The sequence below is a fragment of the Salvelinus alpinus genome, chromosome 3 (assembly GCF_045679555.1).
Source record: "Salvelinus alpinus chromosome 3, SLU_Salpinus.1, whole genome shotgun sequence".
NCBI lineage: Eukaryota > Metazoa > Chordata > Actinopteri > Salmoniformes > Salmonidae > Salvelinus > Salvelinus alpinus.
Window position 1 is genome coordinate 64391797 of NC_092088.1, and position 20147 is coordinate 64411943.

At 41.2% G+C, this 20147-nt stretch overlaps 1 protein-coding gene across 14 annotated transcripts in view; it reads left to right on the forward strand.

The window, feature by feature from the left end:
* The window catches only part of LOC139571118 (dystonin-like), a 187182-nt gene that overhangs the window by 148997 nt on the left and 18038 nt on the right, over positions 1–20147 (forward strand). For all 14 annotated transcript variants that reach the window (XM_071393687.1, XM_071393688.1, XM_071393691.1 and 11 more), the window contains 15 exons: positions 56–287; positions 887–1113; positions 1448–1570; positions 1839–1940; positions 2924–3025; positions 5030–5203; positions 5814–5969; positions 6708–6905; positions 8234–8362; positions 9159–9329; positions 12099–12254; positions 12624–12830; positions 13442–13561; positions 18025–18194; positions 18485–18644. In XM_071393687.1, coding sequence (XP_071249788.1) covers positions 56–287; positions 887–1113; positions 1448–1570; positions 1839–1940; positions 2924–3025; positions 5030–5203; positions 5814–5969; positions 6708–6905; positions 8234–8362; positions 9159–9329; positions 12099–12254; positions 12624–12830; positions 13442–13561; positions 18025–18194; positions 18485–18644 — 2427 coding nt within the window. The remainder of the gene's footprint in view (positions 1–55; positions 288–886; positions 1114–1447; positions 1571–1838; positions 1941–2923; positions 3026–5029; positions 5204–5813; positions 5970–6707; positions 6906–8233; positions 8363–9158; positions 9330–12098; positions 12255–12623; positions 12831–13441; positions 13562–18024; positions 18195–18484; positions 18645–20147) is intronic.

Here is a 20147-nt window from a genome sequence, read left to right on the forward strand (position 1 = left end):
TATGTAGATTGTTTAGACCCACACAGCCAGTTTGACCATGTTCCTCTCCCCCTAGTTCCATGACAAGATCGAGCCCATGCTGGAGTCCCTGGAGCGGATCGCTGAGCGCCTGCGTCAGCCTCCTTCCATTTCTGTGGAGGTGGAGAAGATCAGGGAGCAGATCACAGAGAACAAGGCTGTGTCTGTGGACCTGGAGAAACTGCAGCCTTCCTACGACACGCTCAAGCAGCGTGGAGAGGAGATGATCGCTCGCTCAGCGGGAGCTGACAAGGACATATCTGCTAAAGGTAACGTCTGTTGTTTCCCCTGCACCTATCATTGTGGGAAATGCTTGTTAGGACTGCTAGATTTGGAGATGTTTGGGAAGACTGTACAGCACATGACTGTAGCCACACACTACTACAGGTCAACCCATTGTTTACTCTCTTCAGCTGTTGTTGAAGTGTATGGTTTGGATGGCTAGCTCAGCCGCTACATCAGCTGCCAATCAAAAGCAGCTGAAGTTCTCTCTCTAGCCAAATAAATGAGTTGGCTGAAGACCTAGTCTCAAACTGAAAGACACCACACCATATTACAGAACCAGGGGCGCAACTTTCACTGGGGATGGGGACATGTCCCCCCACATCCTGAAATTGCATTTTTGTCCACCCGCCCCCCAATTTTATCATTGGAATGTGATACAAAACAGGCAACGGTGTGCTTTAGGACCATGCGGACGCCTCCGAGCGGTCGGGTAGGCTGTTTGGAGTGTTTATCCGAGTGGATAATAAATTAAAATAATAATAATAATTATGTCCCCCCCACTCCTAAAACCAAAGTTGCGCCCCTGTACAGAACGGTTAGAAGACCTAAATAAATAAGACTATTACTTCTCCGTGTTTCCAAGCTGTGCAAGACAAGCTGGACCAGATGGTGTTCACCTGGAATGAGATCCATGCCCTGATGGAGGAGAGGGAGGCCAAGCTGCTGGATGTAATGGACCTGGCAGACAAGTTCTGGTGTGACCACTGTGCCCTCATCGTTACCATCAAGGACACCCAGGACCTGCTGAGGGAGCTGGAGGAGCCTGGAGTCGACCCCTCTGTGGTGAAACAGCAGCAGGAATCTCTGGAGGTAAAAGAGCATCAAAACATGTTCACTTTAAGGTGCTTCTTCACCTGCATTGCTTGCTGTTTGAGGTTTTAGGCTGGGTTTCTGTACAGCACTTTGTGACATCAGCTGATGTAAGAAGGGCTTTGTAAATACATTTGATTTGATTTGAATTAGGAGCATTACAGTGAACCATTTCTTTTTGTCTTGCTATGTTAAATAAAGTTCCTTACGTTTATGTAACATGTAACCATTGGAGCAGCTTAAACAAGATACCATTACCAATGTAATCTATATACAGTTTGATGTGATAGTAATTAATGTACTTTTCGGGACTGATAGTTGTTTTTTCTCCCAGAGCTTCAAGGAGGAGATTGACGGGCTTCAGGAGGAGCTTGATGTGGTGCGGAACTTGGGGGCGGAGCTTATGGCTGCCTGTGGCGAACCAGATAAGCCAGTCATAAAGAAGAGTATTGATGAGGTAATCAATGACATCAGAACATCACCTTTAAATAAGAAGAAACAAACCACTTTGCTCAAGGACTCGAAAAAATGCAAACTAAATGACAGATACCTTAGTACTTGTAGATATCTTATTGACTTACATAAGGATATATGTAATGCTGGGAAATCATATATCTAATTTGATCATGATTTCTTTATTTGTATTTGTATATAGAGCAGTATTTGTATCCAACAGCTGTGCATGGATCCTATTCCCTGACCTTTGTTGTTGTTGTTTTCCCCAGGTGAACTCGGCATGGGAGACTCTGAACAAGACATGGAAGGAGAGAGTGGACAGACTGGATGAGGCCATGCAGGCTGCTATGCAGTTCCAGGATGGCCTGCAGGTACATTACTGTTCATTATGATTTAGCTGCTATGCTTTGTCATACACCAGGACCTGTTCAGTAGGGCACACAATGGGAAAATGTTTTGCAACAGAAATTGAAAATCTCATTGCTCAAGATCAGATAAAACGTTATCTCCCATTCCTTGCCTACTGAACACTGCCTTGCTGTCATTGAATACACTGACTAACACTAAGCAGCTAGCGGTTTGGACTCTTAGGAGATGAATACCATTGTTAGTATGTAATGCGAAACTTCTGAGTAGTTTGAGGTGTCATTACTCAATGAATTCAGAAGTTTCACTGTGCCTCCTCTGTATTTACTCATAGGAAAGAGAAAGTCACCCCCATTACTCAAGACATGTTCACGTCTTAATTAATGTTGATTGAAGTGTCAGTGGTTTTGTGTTATTCAAAGGCCCTATCACTGGACCTATTAATCAAGCAATGTTATTGTATTATTGTTAATCAGTGTTTGCCATGTTAATCATTGTTTTACATTTGCATCGTCGTTCACACCTCTCAGACAGAATCAAGGGACAGAGTTTACAATGACTTTGAGCAATTTACTAGGCACAGATAGATCAAAGTAAATTGGACAGGCAGTGTTGCTATATTTGGGTATCCTTCATTTATGTGTTCTCTTTATATTGGTTGTAAGTTGTTGTTCTCTTTATATTGGTTGTGATTGTTTGTAGTGGAGTATGTGTCTAATTTAATGAAGTGGTTTAAAAAGGCTTAGATGTAGTCTGTTGGTTATAAATGTACTACCCATTTACAACCATCCTAGACTTGAGTGATTAAGTTAAGGTCCACCTCTATTTCACCATGTGCTAATAACTCTTTTTCATTGACAGTGTTGGTTTTCCATGACAATAATTGGTGGATTAAGTGATATATTAATGATAATGTGAAATCTGAGCTGTTTTAAAGCTAGCATTGTATTCTCCCAGTGACAATGGTGCCCACTCCCTCTATCTACAGGGTATGTTTGACTGGGTGGATATCGTGGAGCACAAACTGGATTCTATGTCACCTGTGGGTACAGACCTAGACACTGTCAAGCAGCAGATTGAAGAACTCAAGGTATTGTGTTCCTGTATTATATAGAATTCATTAGCTAGATGTATGAGCAATCTTAGACCAAACCATTGATCTATTTCCACATGTATCTGATCGAAACATCATGAAGAACTTTGAATTGCTCTCCCCCAAGTTATTGTGTTGATTTATTTCATATCAACATTACAGAGCAAACAACATCTGTTCTTATGCTGTGAATGTTCAGTTCATGTCCTGTCCTTATTGGACGACAGTGGAGGAACACTGCAGCAGTGTCATTAATACTCCAGAGAGCAATGCAATAGACTTCTGTCCTTTGATCTACAACAAGACAAAGCTATCGTGTCTCTCAAAAGGAATAGTTAATGGAGGTGGTTTTAGGCACATCCACATTTTCACAGGAACTGAACAAATAGAAAAAAGTAATGTCGCTCAATGTTTGCTATTCCCATCAGTGGATGCTGTTGAGGGGACTAAGGCTCATAATAATGTCTGGAAAGGCGCAAATGGAATTAAACACATGGAAAACCATGTGTTTGAAGTATTTGATACCATTCCACCTACTCCGCACTAGCTATTACCACGAGCCCTTACTTCCCAATTAAGGTGCCACCAACCTCCTGTGATTCCCATGCTGTCACGATCGTCGTAGTGAGGAGACCAAAGCCCAGCGTGATGTGAATACATCTTATTTTAATGACAACGAAAGAACACCGAAACAAACTATACAAGATAACAAACGTGACGCTAATAATAACAAGTGCAAACATCAACATAGACAATCACCCACAAACTAAACTGGAAAATGGCAACCTAAATAGGATCCCCAATCAGAGACAACGATAAACAGCTGCCTCTGATTGGGAACCAATCCAGGCCACCATAGACCTACGTATGCCTAGACTACACACACAACCTAGACATACAAAAACCCTAGACCAGACAAAAACACACATACCACCCTCGTCACACCCTGACCTAACCAAAATAATAAAGAAAACAAAGATAACTAAGGTCAGGGCGTGACACATGCTCCCAGTAAGTGATCTTTTAATAAAGATTTTGATCTGTATCAATGGTAGTTATACTGAACAAAAATGTAAACGCAACATGCAGCAATTTAAAAGATTTTACTGAGTTACAGTTCATACTGTATAAGGAAATCAGTCAATTGAAATAAATAAATTAGGCCCTAATCAATGGATTTCACATGACTGGGCAAGGGTGGGCCTTGGAGGGCACTGGCCCACCCACTGGGGAGCCAGGCCCAGCCAATTGGAATGAGTTTTTCCCCACAAAAGGGCTTAATTACAGACAGAAATTATCCTCAGCACCCCCCTCAGACGATCAGGCAGGTGAAGAAGCCGGATGTGGAGGTCCTGGGTTGGCGTGGTTACACGTGGTCTGTGGTTGTGAGGCCAGATGGACGTACTGCCAAATTCTCTAAAACAATGTTGGAAGTAGCTTATGGTAGAAAAATTAACATTCAATTATCTGGCAACAGCTCTGGTGGACATTCCTGCAGTCAGCATGCCAATTGCACGCTCCCTCAAAACTTGAGTCAGCTGTGGCATTGGGTTGTGGGACAAAACTGCACATTTTAAAGGGGCCTTTTATTGTCCCCAGCACAAGGTGCAGCTGTGTAATGATCATGCTGTTTAATCAGCTTCTTGATATGCCACACCTGTCAGGTGTATGGATTATCTTGGCAAAGGAGAAATGCTCACTAACAGGGATGTAAACAAATTTGTGCACAACATTTTTGCGAAATAAGCGTTTTGTGCGTATGGAACATTTCTGGGATTTTTCAGCTCATGAAACATGGAACCAACACTTTACATGTTGCGGTTATATATTTTTTCAGTGTATATTAAAATATAACTTATGGTGGGGAGCGTACATTATCAATGAGCCCTACCTCACTGTGAGAGGCTGGAAGGGTCAGATCTTTTGTGTTTTCCAGATCATAGCCCTGTAGTTATGTTGACAGGTTCCCTTGACAATCCCTTGTGTGGTGTGGTGTTTCAGGAGTTCAAAGGTGAGGCGTATCAGCTGCAGATTGAGATGGAGCGTCTGAACCACCAGGCGGGCCTACTGCTGAAGAAGGTGACGGAAGAGTACGACCGCTGTGCCATCCAAGAGCCCATGACCGAGCTCAAAATGCTCTGGGACAACCTGGATGAAAATATCATCAACAGACAGGTGGGTCAGACAGGGGCTGGAGGTTTACTATAGTAGGGTGAGGGAAGGGGGGTGATTGAAAATAGCAGAACCTTGTAAATATAATTCAATACTATTTCTAGAGTGTGTGCTGTACTTGTTGAAGATAAGACATTTGTCTTATTTTGTATAGACACCGGCTGGAATGTGGTTTTAACCAATTAGCGTCCAGGATTAGACCCACCCGTTGTATAAACGCAGTTATAAATTGGGTGGTTAGAGCTCTGAATGCTGATTGGCTGACAGCCGTGGTATATCAGACTGTATACCATGGGTATGACAAAACATTTATTTTTACTGCTCTAATTACTTTGGTAACCAGTTTATAATAGCAATAAGGCACCTCGGGGGTTGTGTCGTGCCTAAGAACAGCCCTTAGCCGTGGTATATTGGCCATATAGCACACTCCCTCTGACTTTATTGCTTAATCAGAACATTTTAAAGACAATGAACAGTGTACTGTTTCTCTAACTGGAAAAGGCCACTTTCCCTATCATTCCCATGAAAGAGAGACTGATTATGGGTCAGTTCATATGAGGAGTGTTTTCATGTGACTCTTGTATGAACTTGTGTTTGTTCTGATTGTGTGCAGCACAAACTAGAGGGAGCGCTGTTGGCTCTGGGGCAGTTCCAGCATGCGCTGGATGAGCTTCTGGCCTGGATGAGCAACACGGAAGAGCTGCTTAATGAGCAGAGGAAGGCTGCAGGAGACCCCAAAGCCATTGAGATCGAGCTCGCCAAGCACCACGTAAGACATATCTCCCCTTGTTTGTATAAAGTGTTATTTCAGTATTTTTTCATGCAACTACAGTAACTGCAGAGCAGCTTGACGTGACCCTTTCATTACCTCCTGACCCTCATAACCTTTTGGATTAACCACAACAACAAACATCAAAGTTCAATCCTACACAGTCTGCATACACAACACTGTACAACATGTATTATAAGCACATACAAATCTGCCCAGACCACAGTCTTTCAAATTCATTTGATCTATTTCACTTCCCTCTCCAAAAGCCCCTATACTTTATAATCTATCTGACACCTTAATGGCTGTGTGTATTTTGAGCCAGTTATGTGAGTCTGACCAGTCTGGTTGAGGACCACCATGCAGGGATTTAATCCACCATGCAGCAGATTTATCTAGTCTTCTCCTTTCCATTACTAAACGTATGTCCCATAAGAGTTTAGCAGATTATACCATATTTGAACTTAACTATTAGAATAAATAGACAGTCAGAGATACTTATGTCATGTCCGAAACTCGGGACCTCTAAATCAAAATGAACGTAAGTTATTCGCGTAGAGCTTCCTATTGGTTGAGTTCCCGACATGACGTGAACACGGCATTAATATGGAGTAGACACTATCACTCTTTTTAGCATTTTTTTTGTCCAGTTTAGTGCTATCTGATCTTTGGGCCTTGTTTATTTAATTGATCTCACTGGCCTAGTGTTTAACCATCCCTGTACTTTGATGTTTCCAGGTCCTCCAGAACGATGTGTTGGCCCATAAGACCACGGTGGAGGTGGTCAATAAGGCTGGTACTGACCTGGTGGAGTCCACCTCTGGAGAGGAAGCCTCTGGACTGCAGAGCAAACTGGAGCACCTCACCCAGCGCTGGAAGACCATCCTGGAGAAGACAGAGCAGAGGAGACACCAGCTAGACGGTGCTCTGCTTCAGGTATACACTATCAGTCAAAAGTTTGGACACCTCCTCATTCAAGGGTTTTTCTTTATTTGAACTATCTTCTACATTTTACAAAAATAGTGAAGACATCAAAACTATGAAATAACGCACTGTATGTCGGATCCTAATTTGATTACTCTTTTGTTGCTGAGAATTTTCAGGTGAGCTTTGTGGTTTACATAAATTCACTGAAAACCCACACTAACACACGATTATATTAACAGTATTGCACTTTTCATGTAGACTACTTTTGGCCAGCTAATAATATAACCACAAATCAAGCAACATTTTGGACTAAACGTTCAAATCATGTTGCTGCAGGATTATTTTGCTGTGGCAATATAGGTCAAATTAAGATCCTACATCTGTACCTCACCCTGATTCATATTCAGTCTGCCTCACCCCTTCACCATACCCAGCTGCCAAATAGAATCATAATGATAATGACTCATATCTGAAACTGAAGCTATGATTGATGTTCTCTGCTGGATTGTATTAATGTTGTTTTTCAAAAATTCATAAAGAAGGTTTTAGAGTAGTGGGAGTATGAGGTACAGAGAAATAATGTAAGCCCTCCACCTCCTGCCTCCCCTTTCCTAACCCAGCTATAGGTGCTCTTATTCATAACTTTGACATTTTGGGGAATGCTTTGATGTAAGGTGTCAAAGGAGTGATGTAAGGAATGTGAATGACCAGTGAATATGTCATTTTATTTGAATAATTTTTAAAGGGTTGTTATTAAGTATATTTCTACTATTACTAACAGTTTTATGGCCAGGAATAAGGAATGTTTTAAGAGTATGAAATAAACTTTCCGAAACGTAAGTTCTCTTGATTTTTAGAGAGGGTTGCGAAAGGGTTGCCAAAAATCAAATCAATGTATTTTCCAATAATGTTTCCCTTTAGTACGCAGTAAACCTACAAAGCTCTGTCAGAAGCATTTTACGGACAAAAGTGGATTTCTAAAACAAACATACTGTATAATGAATATGTAAAACATGGTGCGTAGACAACATTGTAACATTGAGTGTAGACATTGTTACATTATCTGGTTCAAATGGGGAATTAAATTAATGAAAACAATTAGAAGGAAAAAAGCCATGCTGGTTTCAGGCAATTAAACATTGAATATGTTCATTGATTAAACTGTTCACAGACACCATCGTTCACTCTGTCAAATAACCTCAGACCAAACCATGTTTGGCCATTAATGTATCTGAGGAATTAATAACTTCTCATAACATTCCCTTTTCCCACCCTTGAATTCCACACAATACGTCTATGAGGTCCATTGTTCTGACTCAGGCTGTATTGTGTTGCAGGCCCAAGGTTTCCATGGCGAGATCGAAGACATGCAGCAATGGCTGAAAGACACAGAGCGTCAGCTGTTAGCATCAAAGGCTGTGGGAGGCTTACCAGACACGGCCCGCGAGCAGCTTAACGCCCATCTGGTATGTATTTAACCATATAAAAGGCCTCATACAGATGGCAGGCTTGTAAGGGCGCAACTCAGGCCTTGTCTGCAGTTTCTTTCTGAAGTGTGAAGTGTGAAAATTAAATGATGTTGCGAAATGTACGATAATGTGTCCTACTCATTAAAGCTCCCAAAGAAAGTGTACAAATGGATTAAACCCTGACTGTGCTCAGAGAATGTTGGGAGGGGACATGTTCTTCTGTTTTTTTCTTGTTTGCCTTTCCTCTGATAGTGAGAGTGTCTGGGTTATCCTATGAATGCTCCATTCTGGGACTTCCATTTAGCATTATGGGAACCAAAACAGGAGATTGTTTAGAAAAAAATTATATTATAAGACTCTGAACTTACTTGGGATTTGAAGGTTTGAATTTGCTTGTGGAAAAGCTTGGCTATGATTGCCCTTAATACTCTCATTCTTTCGTCATGTTTGGACTTGATTTGGATTATATTAGCTTACAAAATAAACTGGTAAAGAAGCAGTAACAAAGCGGACATGGACACTGACAGAATGACAACAATGAAAGTATACTGGACTTATTGTCCAAATTCCATTAATTTGAAATGTAAAACAGTAGTTTCAGTGCTATTATTGAAGCAATAAGGCCCAAGAGGCCGTGCTCTGTGCTAAATACCGTCACAGGTAAATGGCATGACTTTAGGTGTGTCTTTGACAGCCAATCAGCATCCAGGATCCAAACAACTCATTTATAATGGACACTAATACTAACAGCAGACATATTTTCTAAGCCCCTCATGTTTTTGGTCTCCTGCAGGAGTTATGTTCTACATTAGAGGCCAAGGAGGAGCTCTACCAGCAGCTGATGAACAAAGGTCAGCAGCTGCTCACCATGACCCCCTCCGGCCAGGACAGCAACACAGAGCAGGACCTCAGGAACCTGCAGGACAAGAGGGAGTCGGTACAGGTCAAGGTGGCTGAGAGAAAGGTAGGGAGTGTAAAGCGACATGGAGCAGTGTTGTTGGGCTAAGATGGGATGAATCAAGTGTTCCCTTTCAGAATGGGCCACCATTCCTAGCTCTGCCCAGACTTCCTGCGTAAAAAAAAGCGGCTTAAATTGGTTTCAATTGGAAATGTTAATTTGAGAAGCACTGGATGTTTGGGATTATTTGAGGGCCATTGTGCTCCGTCTGACAAATTATCTAGGGAAACCCTGGCTAGAATGGGTCACACCCGACCAAGTGTTCTGAACTTGTCTGATGATTCATAATGTTGAGATTTATTATATCCCCTGTGGGACATTTATGCTCAGCATTTGTTCACTCCCCTTCCATACCCTGTACTCTACTGTACATTTTAAACCTATAATCCATGAGGTGGTAATAAATGCTGTACAGCAAATAAGGTTGGCAAGCACATAGGATGTGGTCACCCATCAGATCAGATCTCTACTGGGAAGTGCCTGACTCATCAGTCATTAGTCATCATGGAACAGTCCTCTTATCTTCAGAGACATTCTAATGAACAGCTGAAACGTTGGATGGGATGTAAAGGGAATGCTGGGGTTGGACGTGGGTTTGTTCCTAACTCAGTCAAGTCTCTTAATCAAATAGTCTCGGGCTGTTGGTGGTAGGTGCAGCCAAATCAGCTGCCCTGCGCGCCGTCAGGCAAACTGTTTTCATTTCGTGTGTCTGAAGGTACAAACTCTGGCTTCCTGGTGGGCCTGGAGAGGAAATCAAGTGCACTATAGGTCTACCGCTGGCCAATCAGATTGCTCAGATGACCGAGTAAAAATGTATACTGTGAGATTTCAAAACATTTAAAACCATGACTAGAGAGAGACTGTCAACGAATACAGCAAAGAGCTGCTGTTTTTATGAGTGAGTTCATGTTTAAGTTCTTACTCAGCACTGTCAACACTTTGTATTCAACACTTTTATAAGCCATTAAATGCACGTTCCTCCTATTTCCACTCAGCGCTACAACAAGCAGTGCAGCAGTAATGAATGAGTAGGAAAGTGTATCTATAGGCTTGCGTTGTTGTTATTATTAGCGGCTTGGGTCTTTTTTAATGTCAAGGAATATTTCACTTTCTCTGTTTATAGGAGTAACAACATGAATTTGTGCATGAGGTAGAAATAATGTGGTGCGACTCGAGTTTCGCCATCAGCTGGAAGACGATGTCTCTTTTTGGTCAGTGTCAGTGGAGGAAAGGGAGAGCGGAGGGCTGTTGAGAGACGGACGCTCAGTCTGCTGCTCTCTCCCTTTGCTGAGACTGACCATCAGATGCAGGCACCATCAGCCCAGTAAAATAAAAAGCAAATTATTTAAATGTATGCTCACTCAGCTATGCCTCACAAGTAATACACCAATGGATCTATTACCGTTGTGATCATATAGCCTACCTCAAATTTTGAAATATAATTTTAAAAAATGTCCCGAACAACAATGCATTGGCAGGTAAATTCAGGCAAAGCCAGTATGTGGTGATAATATATTGGGCCTATAGCTTACTGCACAAACCTCATTGCTACAGTACTGTTTTTAATTGGTTAATGTTGCATAGGCTTACGTTTTTTAAGTCACGTTAATAAAAAATCAGAGCGGTAGATCTCGGCATGCATTTTGACTCAGAAAGTGATCTTGACTCAGAAAAGGTTGGTGACCACTGAACTATGGTGTACTGTACTGTACTGTATGCCATGCATACTCTACGACTTAACTCACTGCAGTTTCTAAGCATTTTGCTAGCTTGTCAAGATAGCACACTTCATTCAGAATTAAAGCTAAATTAACCAACATGGAGAAAGAGACATCACTGTATACCGGAGACAGTACTTACTTGCCATTAGGCTTGTAATGACTGTAATGTTATTACCACATTGTTTATCGTGATGAGGATATAGCATTAGCTGTACTCTTTTGCTTGCCTGGCAAAGGCAAAACTCATCCTCCCTGTTGGACCGACCACACTGAATACATCTGTTTGATTCAATCAAAGGCTAATTGATGCTATTTTTATAACTGTAGAGGATGCATCGTTTTGATAGCTCATCCTCTTCCCTTGAGCTAGTTCAGAGATGCTGACTTCCTCTGCCTAAACAGAGGTCAGTCATGTTTGGACCAATTACAATCATTACCTAATGCTGTGGCAACAAATGAACAAACAACCTGTGTGTGTTTTTTGGTAAGTGTTTGTGTGTGTGTGTGTGTGTGTCTGTATGGATGTGTTTAACTATTCTTGTGAGGACATTGAGGACATTTTGTTAGTCCCCACGAGGTCAAATGCTATTTCAAGGGGTTTAAAGTTAAGGTTAGAATTAGTGTTAGGGTTAGAATTACATTAAGGGTTAGGGTTAGGAGCTAGGGTTAGTTTTAGCATTAGGAGCTAGGGTTAGGGTTAAGGTTAGGTTTTTGGGTTAAGGTTAGAGTAAGAATACGGGTTAGGGGTTAGGGAAAATAGGATTTTGAATGGGACTGAATTGTGTGTCCCCACAAGGTTAGTTGTACAAGACTTTGTGTGTGTGTGTGTGTGTGTGTGTGTGTGTGTGTGTGTGTGTGTGTGTGTGTGTGTGTGTGTGTGTGTGTGTGTGTGTGTGTGTGTGTGTGTGTGTGTGTGTGTGTGTGTGTGTGTGTGTGTATTTGCTAGGCAAACTTGTCTGTCAGTTTGTGTGTGTGCACATCCTTGTGTGAATGTTTGTGTCAGTAGGAAAGCATGCAATGTTTCTCAGGTGGCTTTGTTGTCTCTGTGCTTCAGGTGAAACTGGAGGAGGCCTTGACTCTGGCCACAGAGTTCCATAACTCTCTCCAGGACTTCATCAACTGGCTGACCCAAGCTGAACAGACTCTCACTATGTCCTCTCCTGCCTCCCTCATCCTGGAAAACATCATGTTCCAGATAGATGAGCACAAGGTATGTGTCGCTGTGAAGACAATTAACATAACACATCGATTTACATGTTGATAGGTTTTGATGATTTGTCATTTCAGTGTTCAGTATTATCTAATAATTAACCTAAACAGCCTCCTATCCTGATTTAATTTGTATTAATGATATCAATAGCACAAACAATTGTTGGGCTTAGGTTCCATAGCCGAGACAGCTTGCAGTGCAAGCAGGCCAACCACGGCTCAACAAGGCCATTTGACTCTCATCCAGAACACTGCTTATTAGTCAAGTGAACATTCTACTTACAAAAATTGTATTAAAAAAAAGATCAACTCCGCTGTGTAACACTATTGTAACATTTGTCATGATCCTCTGATGTGTGTGTATTGGCAGGTGTTTGTGACGGAGGTGAACTCCCACAGGGAGCAGATCGTTGAGCTGGATAAGACAGGGACCCACCTGAAGTACTTCAGCCAGAAGCAGGATGTGGTGCTGATCAAGAACCTGCTGATCAGTGTGCAGGGCCGCTGGGAGAAGGTGGTACAGAGGTCTGTGGAAAGGGGCCGTCTGCTGGATGATGCCAGGAAGAGGGCCAAACAGGTACAGCACCTTGGGCACACTTGATGTACTACACAGTTGGTACAGTATTACACAGTAGTACACAGTGCCTAAACTGAAATGCTAGGAGTCAGCAGTCTAGTCACACTGAAGTGGGATATGAAATTGATGTAAGTCGAAAAAAATAAGTGAGAGAGAGAGAGAGAGACTCATAGTGGAAGGAGAGATGGAGAGAAAGGGAGAGAGGGGGTGAGCGAGAGGGTGACAGAGGAAGTTAGACAGGTGGACTGTAGTAGACGTCATCATCTTTCCACATAACTGGGCATTAGGCATTTTTAGAGAAACAGAGAAGTGAGGTCACTAACGAGGTGTGAGGTCAAATACCGTGCAGTACCTTAATGCTTTGCAGACAAAAGTCGACTAGACGATGTGTCACAACTACATTATGGTGCTTATTATCGCAGGAAAGCTGTATCAGTATTACAGGGAGTCTGGTGATACAAACTGGCCTCAGAGCTCTTTCATTAGTACGAACCCATCACTTTTCTTGGCGCTGAAAGTAGACTCATCCAAACATAGAACAATAAATCAAAGGAAGTCATATATCACAGTGCGGTTTACGCAAGCCTCATTTGCTACATCTCTCCCCTCAGTTCCACGAAACCTGGAACAAGCTGACGGAATGGTTGGACGAGTCGGAGAAGGCCTTGGACTCGGAGCTGGAAATCGCCAACGACCCTGACAAGATCAAGATGCAGCTGGCCCAGCACAAGGTGACTGAACTAACTAAACCTCATTGAATCATTTTCCTTGGGGGGGGGGGTTGTTAATGAAAGAGTTGGCGAGACCCCTCCGGTAGTCAGACTTTTATGAAGGAGAGTCATTTAGCACAGTAAACATCTGCAGCAGCACCATAGTCATTTATCAAAACTGTAAATTTCAAACGCAGCTGTCTAAAACCACAGTTTTGTGTTTTTTTTAAATAGTGAAACATACAAAGAGAAATCTAACACTGTTTTACTATAAAAGCCATTTTAGGGTATAGGATTTATACATTATTGCCCCCAAAATAGTATGACATTGTTTTTTAAACTCAATGTTAAATTCAAACCTCCCTACCATATCTAAGCCAATATGACACCAATCTCTATAAATATCGGCAAATCTGCTTGATTGGAGGTACACAACACACTCCACGCCTCTCGTCATGAGCCGTTACAAAGAACCACATACCTCATTTTCTTAACAGGGTCGTTAGCAATTGAGTTTTCAGAGTATTTTCTGTGCCTACCTATTTTAAATTCTAGATGATGGATTGAAACGATGCTAGTGTCCATAAGGTTGGACTTGGACTTAATATATTTTGGATTGAATACGTTTGTAGGTGCAACAGTTTTTATTACATTTATAATTTATTGCTCTCACATGCTCATTTCTGTCCATTAAGAGCCAATGATGTGCTACCTTTTTGTAAAATTCTGACAATGCTAACATCTTTTTAGCCGAATCTCAGAGTTCTATCTAACTGGGTCAAGCAACAGTACTTTTTGTACATAGTCCTCCCATTTTAGTATTGGGACAAATTCGCTTATGTCTATTAAAGAAGTAAAAAGTTAAGTATTTGGTCCCATATTCATAGCACGCAATGACTATATCAAGCTTGTGACACTACACATTTCAGATTATTTTGTGCCCGATAGAAATTAATGGTAAATAATGTATTGTGGAGTCACTTTTATTGTAAGTAAGAATATAATATGTTTATAAACACTTCTACATTCATGTGGATGCTACCATGATTATGGATAATCCTGAATGAATCGTGAATAATGATGAGTGAGAAAGTTACAGATGCACAATATCATACCCCTCCAAAAATGCTAACCTCCCATGTTATTGTAATGGTGAGAGGTTAGCATGTCTTGGAAGTATGATATTTGTGTGTCTGTAACTTTCTCACTCATCGTTATTCACAATCCATTCAGGATTATCTGTAATGATGGTAGCATCCACATTAAAATGTTGTACACAAAGGGCTGTAATTTCTAAATGGTTCACCCTATATAGATGAAAATACCCTAAAGCTGACAATCTGCACTTTAACCTCATAGTCATTGTATCATATACAATCCAAAGTGCTAAAGTACAGAGCCAAAACAACAAAAAATGTGTCACTCTCCCAAAACTTTGGAGCTCACTGTTAATGGTGGTACAGTATACAGTCTGTGGTTAATCAATAAATGCAAACCGATATTTTGATTAGCTAACGTTAGCGTGCTTGTCCAAATTCCAGTAGCTAGCCTCTCAAGCTAGCTAGCTAACACCAGTTATCTGAAACCTAGATAGCTATATTTGTTTATGGAAGGTTTGTTACACAAATAACTTCAGACATTAGCTAGATAGCTAGAGCCAGACAACAACAGCTGACCTTGACACAGAAGCTAGCTAACGATAACAAGCTCACGTCCAAATGCCAGTCCCACATTTTTCCACAAAAGATAGTTAGCACTGCTCTAGGGGTGGGGAAGAGAGCTAATGTCCCCCAAAACCCGGATTATATAAATGTACACTAGGATGCATAACTGCAATGCTTTAGGCTAGAAACAAGCTGCAAAAGGCACAAGAAAGACGTGGCTCTAGTGTACATGCCATTTTAATCCAAATTTGCGCTGACTGATCAACAGTGTCAAGTTACTTTTCAGTGTCTTCCCACAAATCTGAACCCAGTAAGCAAAATTACGTTTAAAAGACGTCTTTTTCAGACATTGAAAATACGTATATTCCCGGATGTTGAAATCAGGTTCCTTTTTGGTTTTCAATGCATTTTGAAAATACTTTCTCTACTTTTTTTTGCTGTACTGAAATTTACTGCACTCTACTGTGTTCTGCTGCAGTGGTTCTCAAACCTCTCCTCGGGGACCCACAGACGTTTCACATTTTGCTGAAGCTCTGAACTAGCTATTCAAGAGCTTGAGGATTAGTTGGAATGGCAGTGTAGCCTAGTGGTTAGAGCGTTGAACTAGTAACTATGGACTTGGTCTTTTACCAAATCTTCTGTATACCACCCCAACTTGTCACAACACAACTGATTGGCTCAAACGCATTAAGGAAAGAAATTCCACAAATTAACTTTTAAGAAGGCACACCTGTTAATTGAAATGCATTCCAGTTGACTACCTCATAAAGCTGGTTGAGAGAATGCCAAGAGTGTGCAAAGCTGTCATCAAGGTAAAGGGTGGCTACAAATATAAAATATTTGTTTAACACTTTTTGGTTGCTACATGATTCCATATGTGTTATTTCATAGTTTTGATGTGTTCACTATTATTCTACAATGTAAAAATAAAGAAAAACCCTTGAATGAGTAGGTGTTGTAACGAGTGCGCTGAGAGTCAGGAAGCAATTTCAGGGAGTGAGTGTTTTAATAAATGAAAGAAACAATGAACATGTAACACAAACAACGCAATGACATGAAAACAGAGTCAATAAACCAAGGCGAGTGACAGGGAAGATAATCAAGGAGGTGATGGAGTCCAGGTGAGTGTCATGAGGTGCAGGTGCGCTAGACGATGGTAACAGGTGTGCGGGATAATCAGCAGCCTGATGACCTAGAGGGCGGAGAGGGATTATACGTGACAGGTGTTCTAAAACTTTTGACCTGTAGTATATATATATATATATACACACATACATACATACATACATACATACATACACTAGGCTCTAGGTATGTTTAGATATAGGCCTTATTGTATACATTGTTAGGCTGTAGGTATTTTTAGATATAGGCCTATTGTATGTGTGCATTATTATAGCGTCACCATCTTTATTTTGCTTAAATTAATACAAATACACAACTTTAAGCTCCATATTCATTTGAGAGAGGTAATGAACTGCCCATTGATCAGCACAGCAATTGATAAAACAGGACCATGTTCGCAAAACAAGTGTTTTTGAGCTTATGTTAATGTTACACAGGTAAACTAATGGTTACAGAAATCAGGAATGGAGACAGGCTCGGTAGACCTTTATATATGAGTGACTGTGTCCAACACACCACAACCTGTTGTTATGTTGGGCACCTACTGACCAAAAAAAGATTATGATTTATTTTTTCTAAATTACATGTATTGCTAAAATACTTTACTACAGAATTACTACAAGTAATAATTACTACAAGACAAAATAGCTTGCCCAATCAAGCATGATTGTCTTGTAAGTTTAAAAGCAAAGCTTGCTTTCATATAATAAAAAAAAAAGCTTGAAAAGGTCGTGGAATGGGATTAGTGTGGTGTATGAAGAATCCAAAAGTTTAACTTGTATGCGGTACAAATCACATTATTGTGGGAACGCTTCCTCTTAGAGTATGAATTAGGCTGTTTGAGAAGGTTTGAATCTCAAGCAACCTGCATACACATTGTTTGAACTACGATAGACCAGCACAGCTAATGAAGTAGGTCAAAGCTGTGTGCTGGAAAGCCTTGGTACTGTAGAGCATTGGTGGAGTAAGCATTGTGCTGCTCATGTGAAGTTCCTTTATTTTTCGTCTTCAGACCAATGCCTACTTCTCGCTTAAAACATTTGTTTTTGTTTTTAATTATAGTATACAGTGTTCATTAGTGCTTTAGGTGTCAGGGACTAGGCTATTCAGTTGTTGTCCTTGAGCTGTTGTGTGTGAGGCGCTTTTGCTAATCCTTTCATAATCCCTGGATGTACAGAATGTATTAGGGACGGCCCTGATTTTGGATACTTTTAATCCGTATGGATGAAAGACGCTTGAATTGTGACCCCTTGTTTTGGTTTCAGCCACTACATAGTGTCCTTTATGAGCAAATAGGTCACACACGCCACTCACAAATTTCAATCCATGACAGAATGTAGACTGTAGCTTAGGGGGACAATCCTCTGTGAAGGAATCTACCTGTTAAATCATATGTAGTGCCTCAGAAATAACTCAGCTGTGGTTTCTCAATTGTGCTGCTGACGATCTGTCAATTCGTTAAAAAAAACAGAAAGTGAGACCATGGTCAAATTGCTTATGCTACTGTTAAATTTCAGACATTTCACTGTTGGCTGTGCAGCTGTCTAGTCTAATATCTACTAGTTTCTCTTTGCCAGACACACCGTATAAACGTTGAACGGCTGGAGATGAGGCTAAAAACCAGCCACAGGCTGACTTGGATAGGATAAACTAGCCTATATAATGACCATGTCTCTCCACCATTGGTTCACGCAGGAGTTCCAGAAGGCGCTGGGGAGCAAGCACTCGTTGTATGACACAACCAGTCGTACGGGACGTGCCCTGAAGGACAAGACGTCACTGCAGGACGACAACCAGAAGCTGGATGACATGCTGAGTGAACTGAGGGACAAGTGGGACACTGTCTGTGGCAAGTCAGTTGAGAGGTAAGAGGACATGACCTGCACATTGCTGTGTATCGGACACATAATATGCATATTATTATATATTTTACTGTCATCTAATCTTGATGATGATGGATACTGAAACTGTGGGCTTTGTGAAGACTTTCGATATACTGTGATTCAACTATAATTCCTTTCAAATGCATATTGCCGCAGTCGAGTTTTGCTGTCAAATCGTAATGATATTGCATATATAATAGAAAACAATGATAGTTTCTGCTGTCAGGGGTCATTACGTATTTTCACAAATAATGATCTGTGTTTCCTCTCAGGCAAAACAAGCTTGAGGAGGCACTGCTGTTCTCTGGTCAGTTTACTGATGCCCTTCAGGCCCTGATTGACTGGCTGTACAGAGTGGAGCCTCAGCTGGCCGAGGACCAGCCAGTACATGGAGATATAGACCTGGTCCTTAATCTCATTGACAGTCACAAGGTAAAAAAAAGAAACATTCGTAGAATAGATCTTTATTGTGCAGCCACAGGAGTTGTAGCCTTGGAGCAGTTTGGGGGTTAAGTGCCTTGTTCAAGGGAACAATGGCAGTAGGTGCCTACTGGGCCTAAGCAAATGTATCTGACTTGATTCTAAAGCTCAAACATATCCTACCTATTTGTGTACCATGTAATAGGAGTCAAAATTCAGAAGCTACACTGTGTGTGGATTTGCTGTTCTCATTGTTCAGCGTATTTCATTCTCCTTCCTGTGGCTCACAGGCTAAATATATGAAATAGGATTATGGCCCCGAGAGCGGTAATTCTTTCCCCCCCATAAATGTTTGTCGGAAATGGAACTTGTGTTATGTGACAAAACGCTGGTTTGAATTGGCAGAGACAAGAGATTGCTGAGGCACAGAGAAATATAGGGTGCATGGCCTGGCAGGATATCTGAGTCACTGCGCTGAAGTAGATCAACAGTCAGAGCTTGGTTTAGTCACCCTCCATATATGGCCTTCAAATTCATCCAGATGACTTCATGGGGGTGCAGAAGCAAGGTTGGGGAGTAACATGTACAGTGCCTTGCAAAAGTATTCATCCCCCTTGGTATTTTTCCTATTTTGTTGCATTACAACCTGTAATTTAAATTTATATTTATTTGGATTCTGTGTAATGGACATACACAAAATAGTCCAAATTGGTGAAGTGAAATGAAAAAAATTACTTCTGTCAAATAATTATAAAAATAAAATAAAAAATGGAAAAGGGGTGCGTGCGTATGTATTTACCCCCTTTGCTATGAAGTCCCTAAATAAGATCTGGTGCAACCAATTACCTTCAGAAGTCACATAATTAGTTAAATGAAGTCCACCTGTGTGCAATCTTAAGTGTCACATGATCTGTCACATGTTCTCAGTATACTGTATATACACCTGTTCTGAAAGGCCCCAGAGTCTGCAACACCACTAAGCTAGGGGCACCACCAAGCAAGCGGCACCATGAAGACCAAGGTGCTCTCCAAACAGGTCAGGGACAAAGTTGTGGAGAAGTACAGATCAGGGTTGTGTTATAAAAAATATCTGAAACTTTGAACATCCCATGGAGCACCATTAAATCCATTATTAAAAAATGGAAAGAATATGGCACCACAACAAACCTGCCAAGAGAGCGCCGCCCACCAAAACTCACGGACCAGGCAAGGAGGGCATTAATCAGAGAGGCAACAAAGAGACCAAAGATAACCCTGAAGGAGCTGCAAAGCTCCACAGCGGAGATTGGAGTATCTGTCCATAGGACCACTTTAAGCTGTATACTCCACATAGCTTGGCTTTACGGAAGAATGGCCAGAAAAAAAGCCATTGCTTAAAGAAAAAAATAAGCAAACATGTTTGGTGTTTGTCAAAAGGCATGTGGGAGACTCCCCAAACATATGGAAGAAGGTACTCTGGTCAGATGAGACTAAAATTGATCTTTTTGGCCATCAAGGAAAACGCTATGTCTGGCA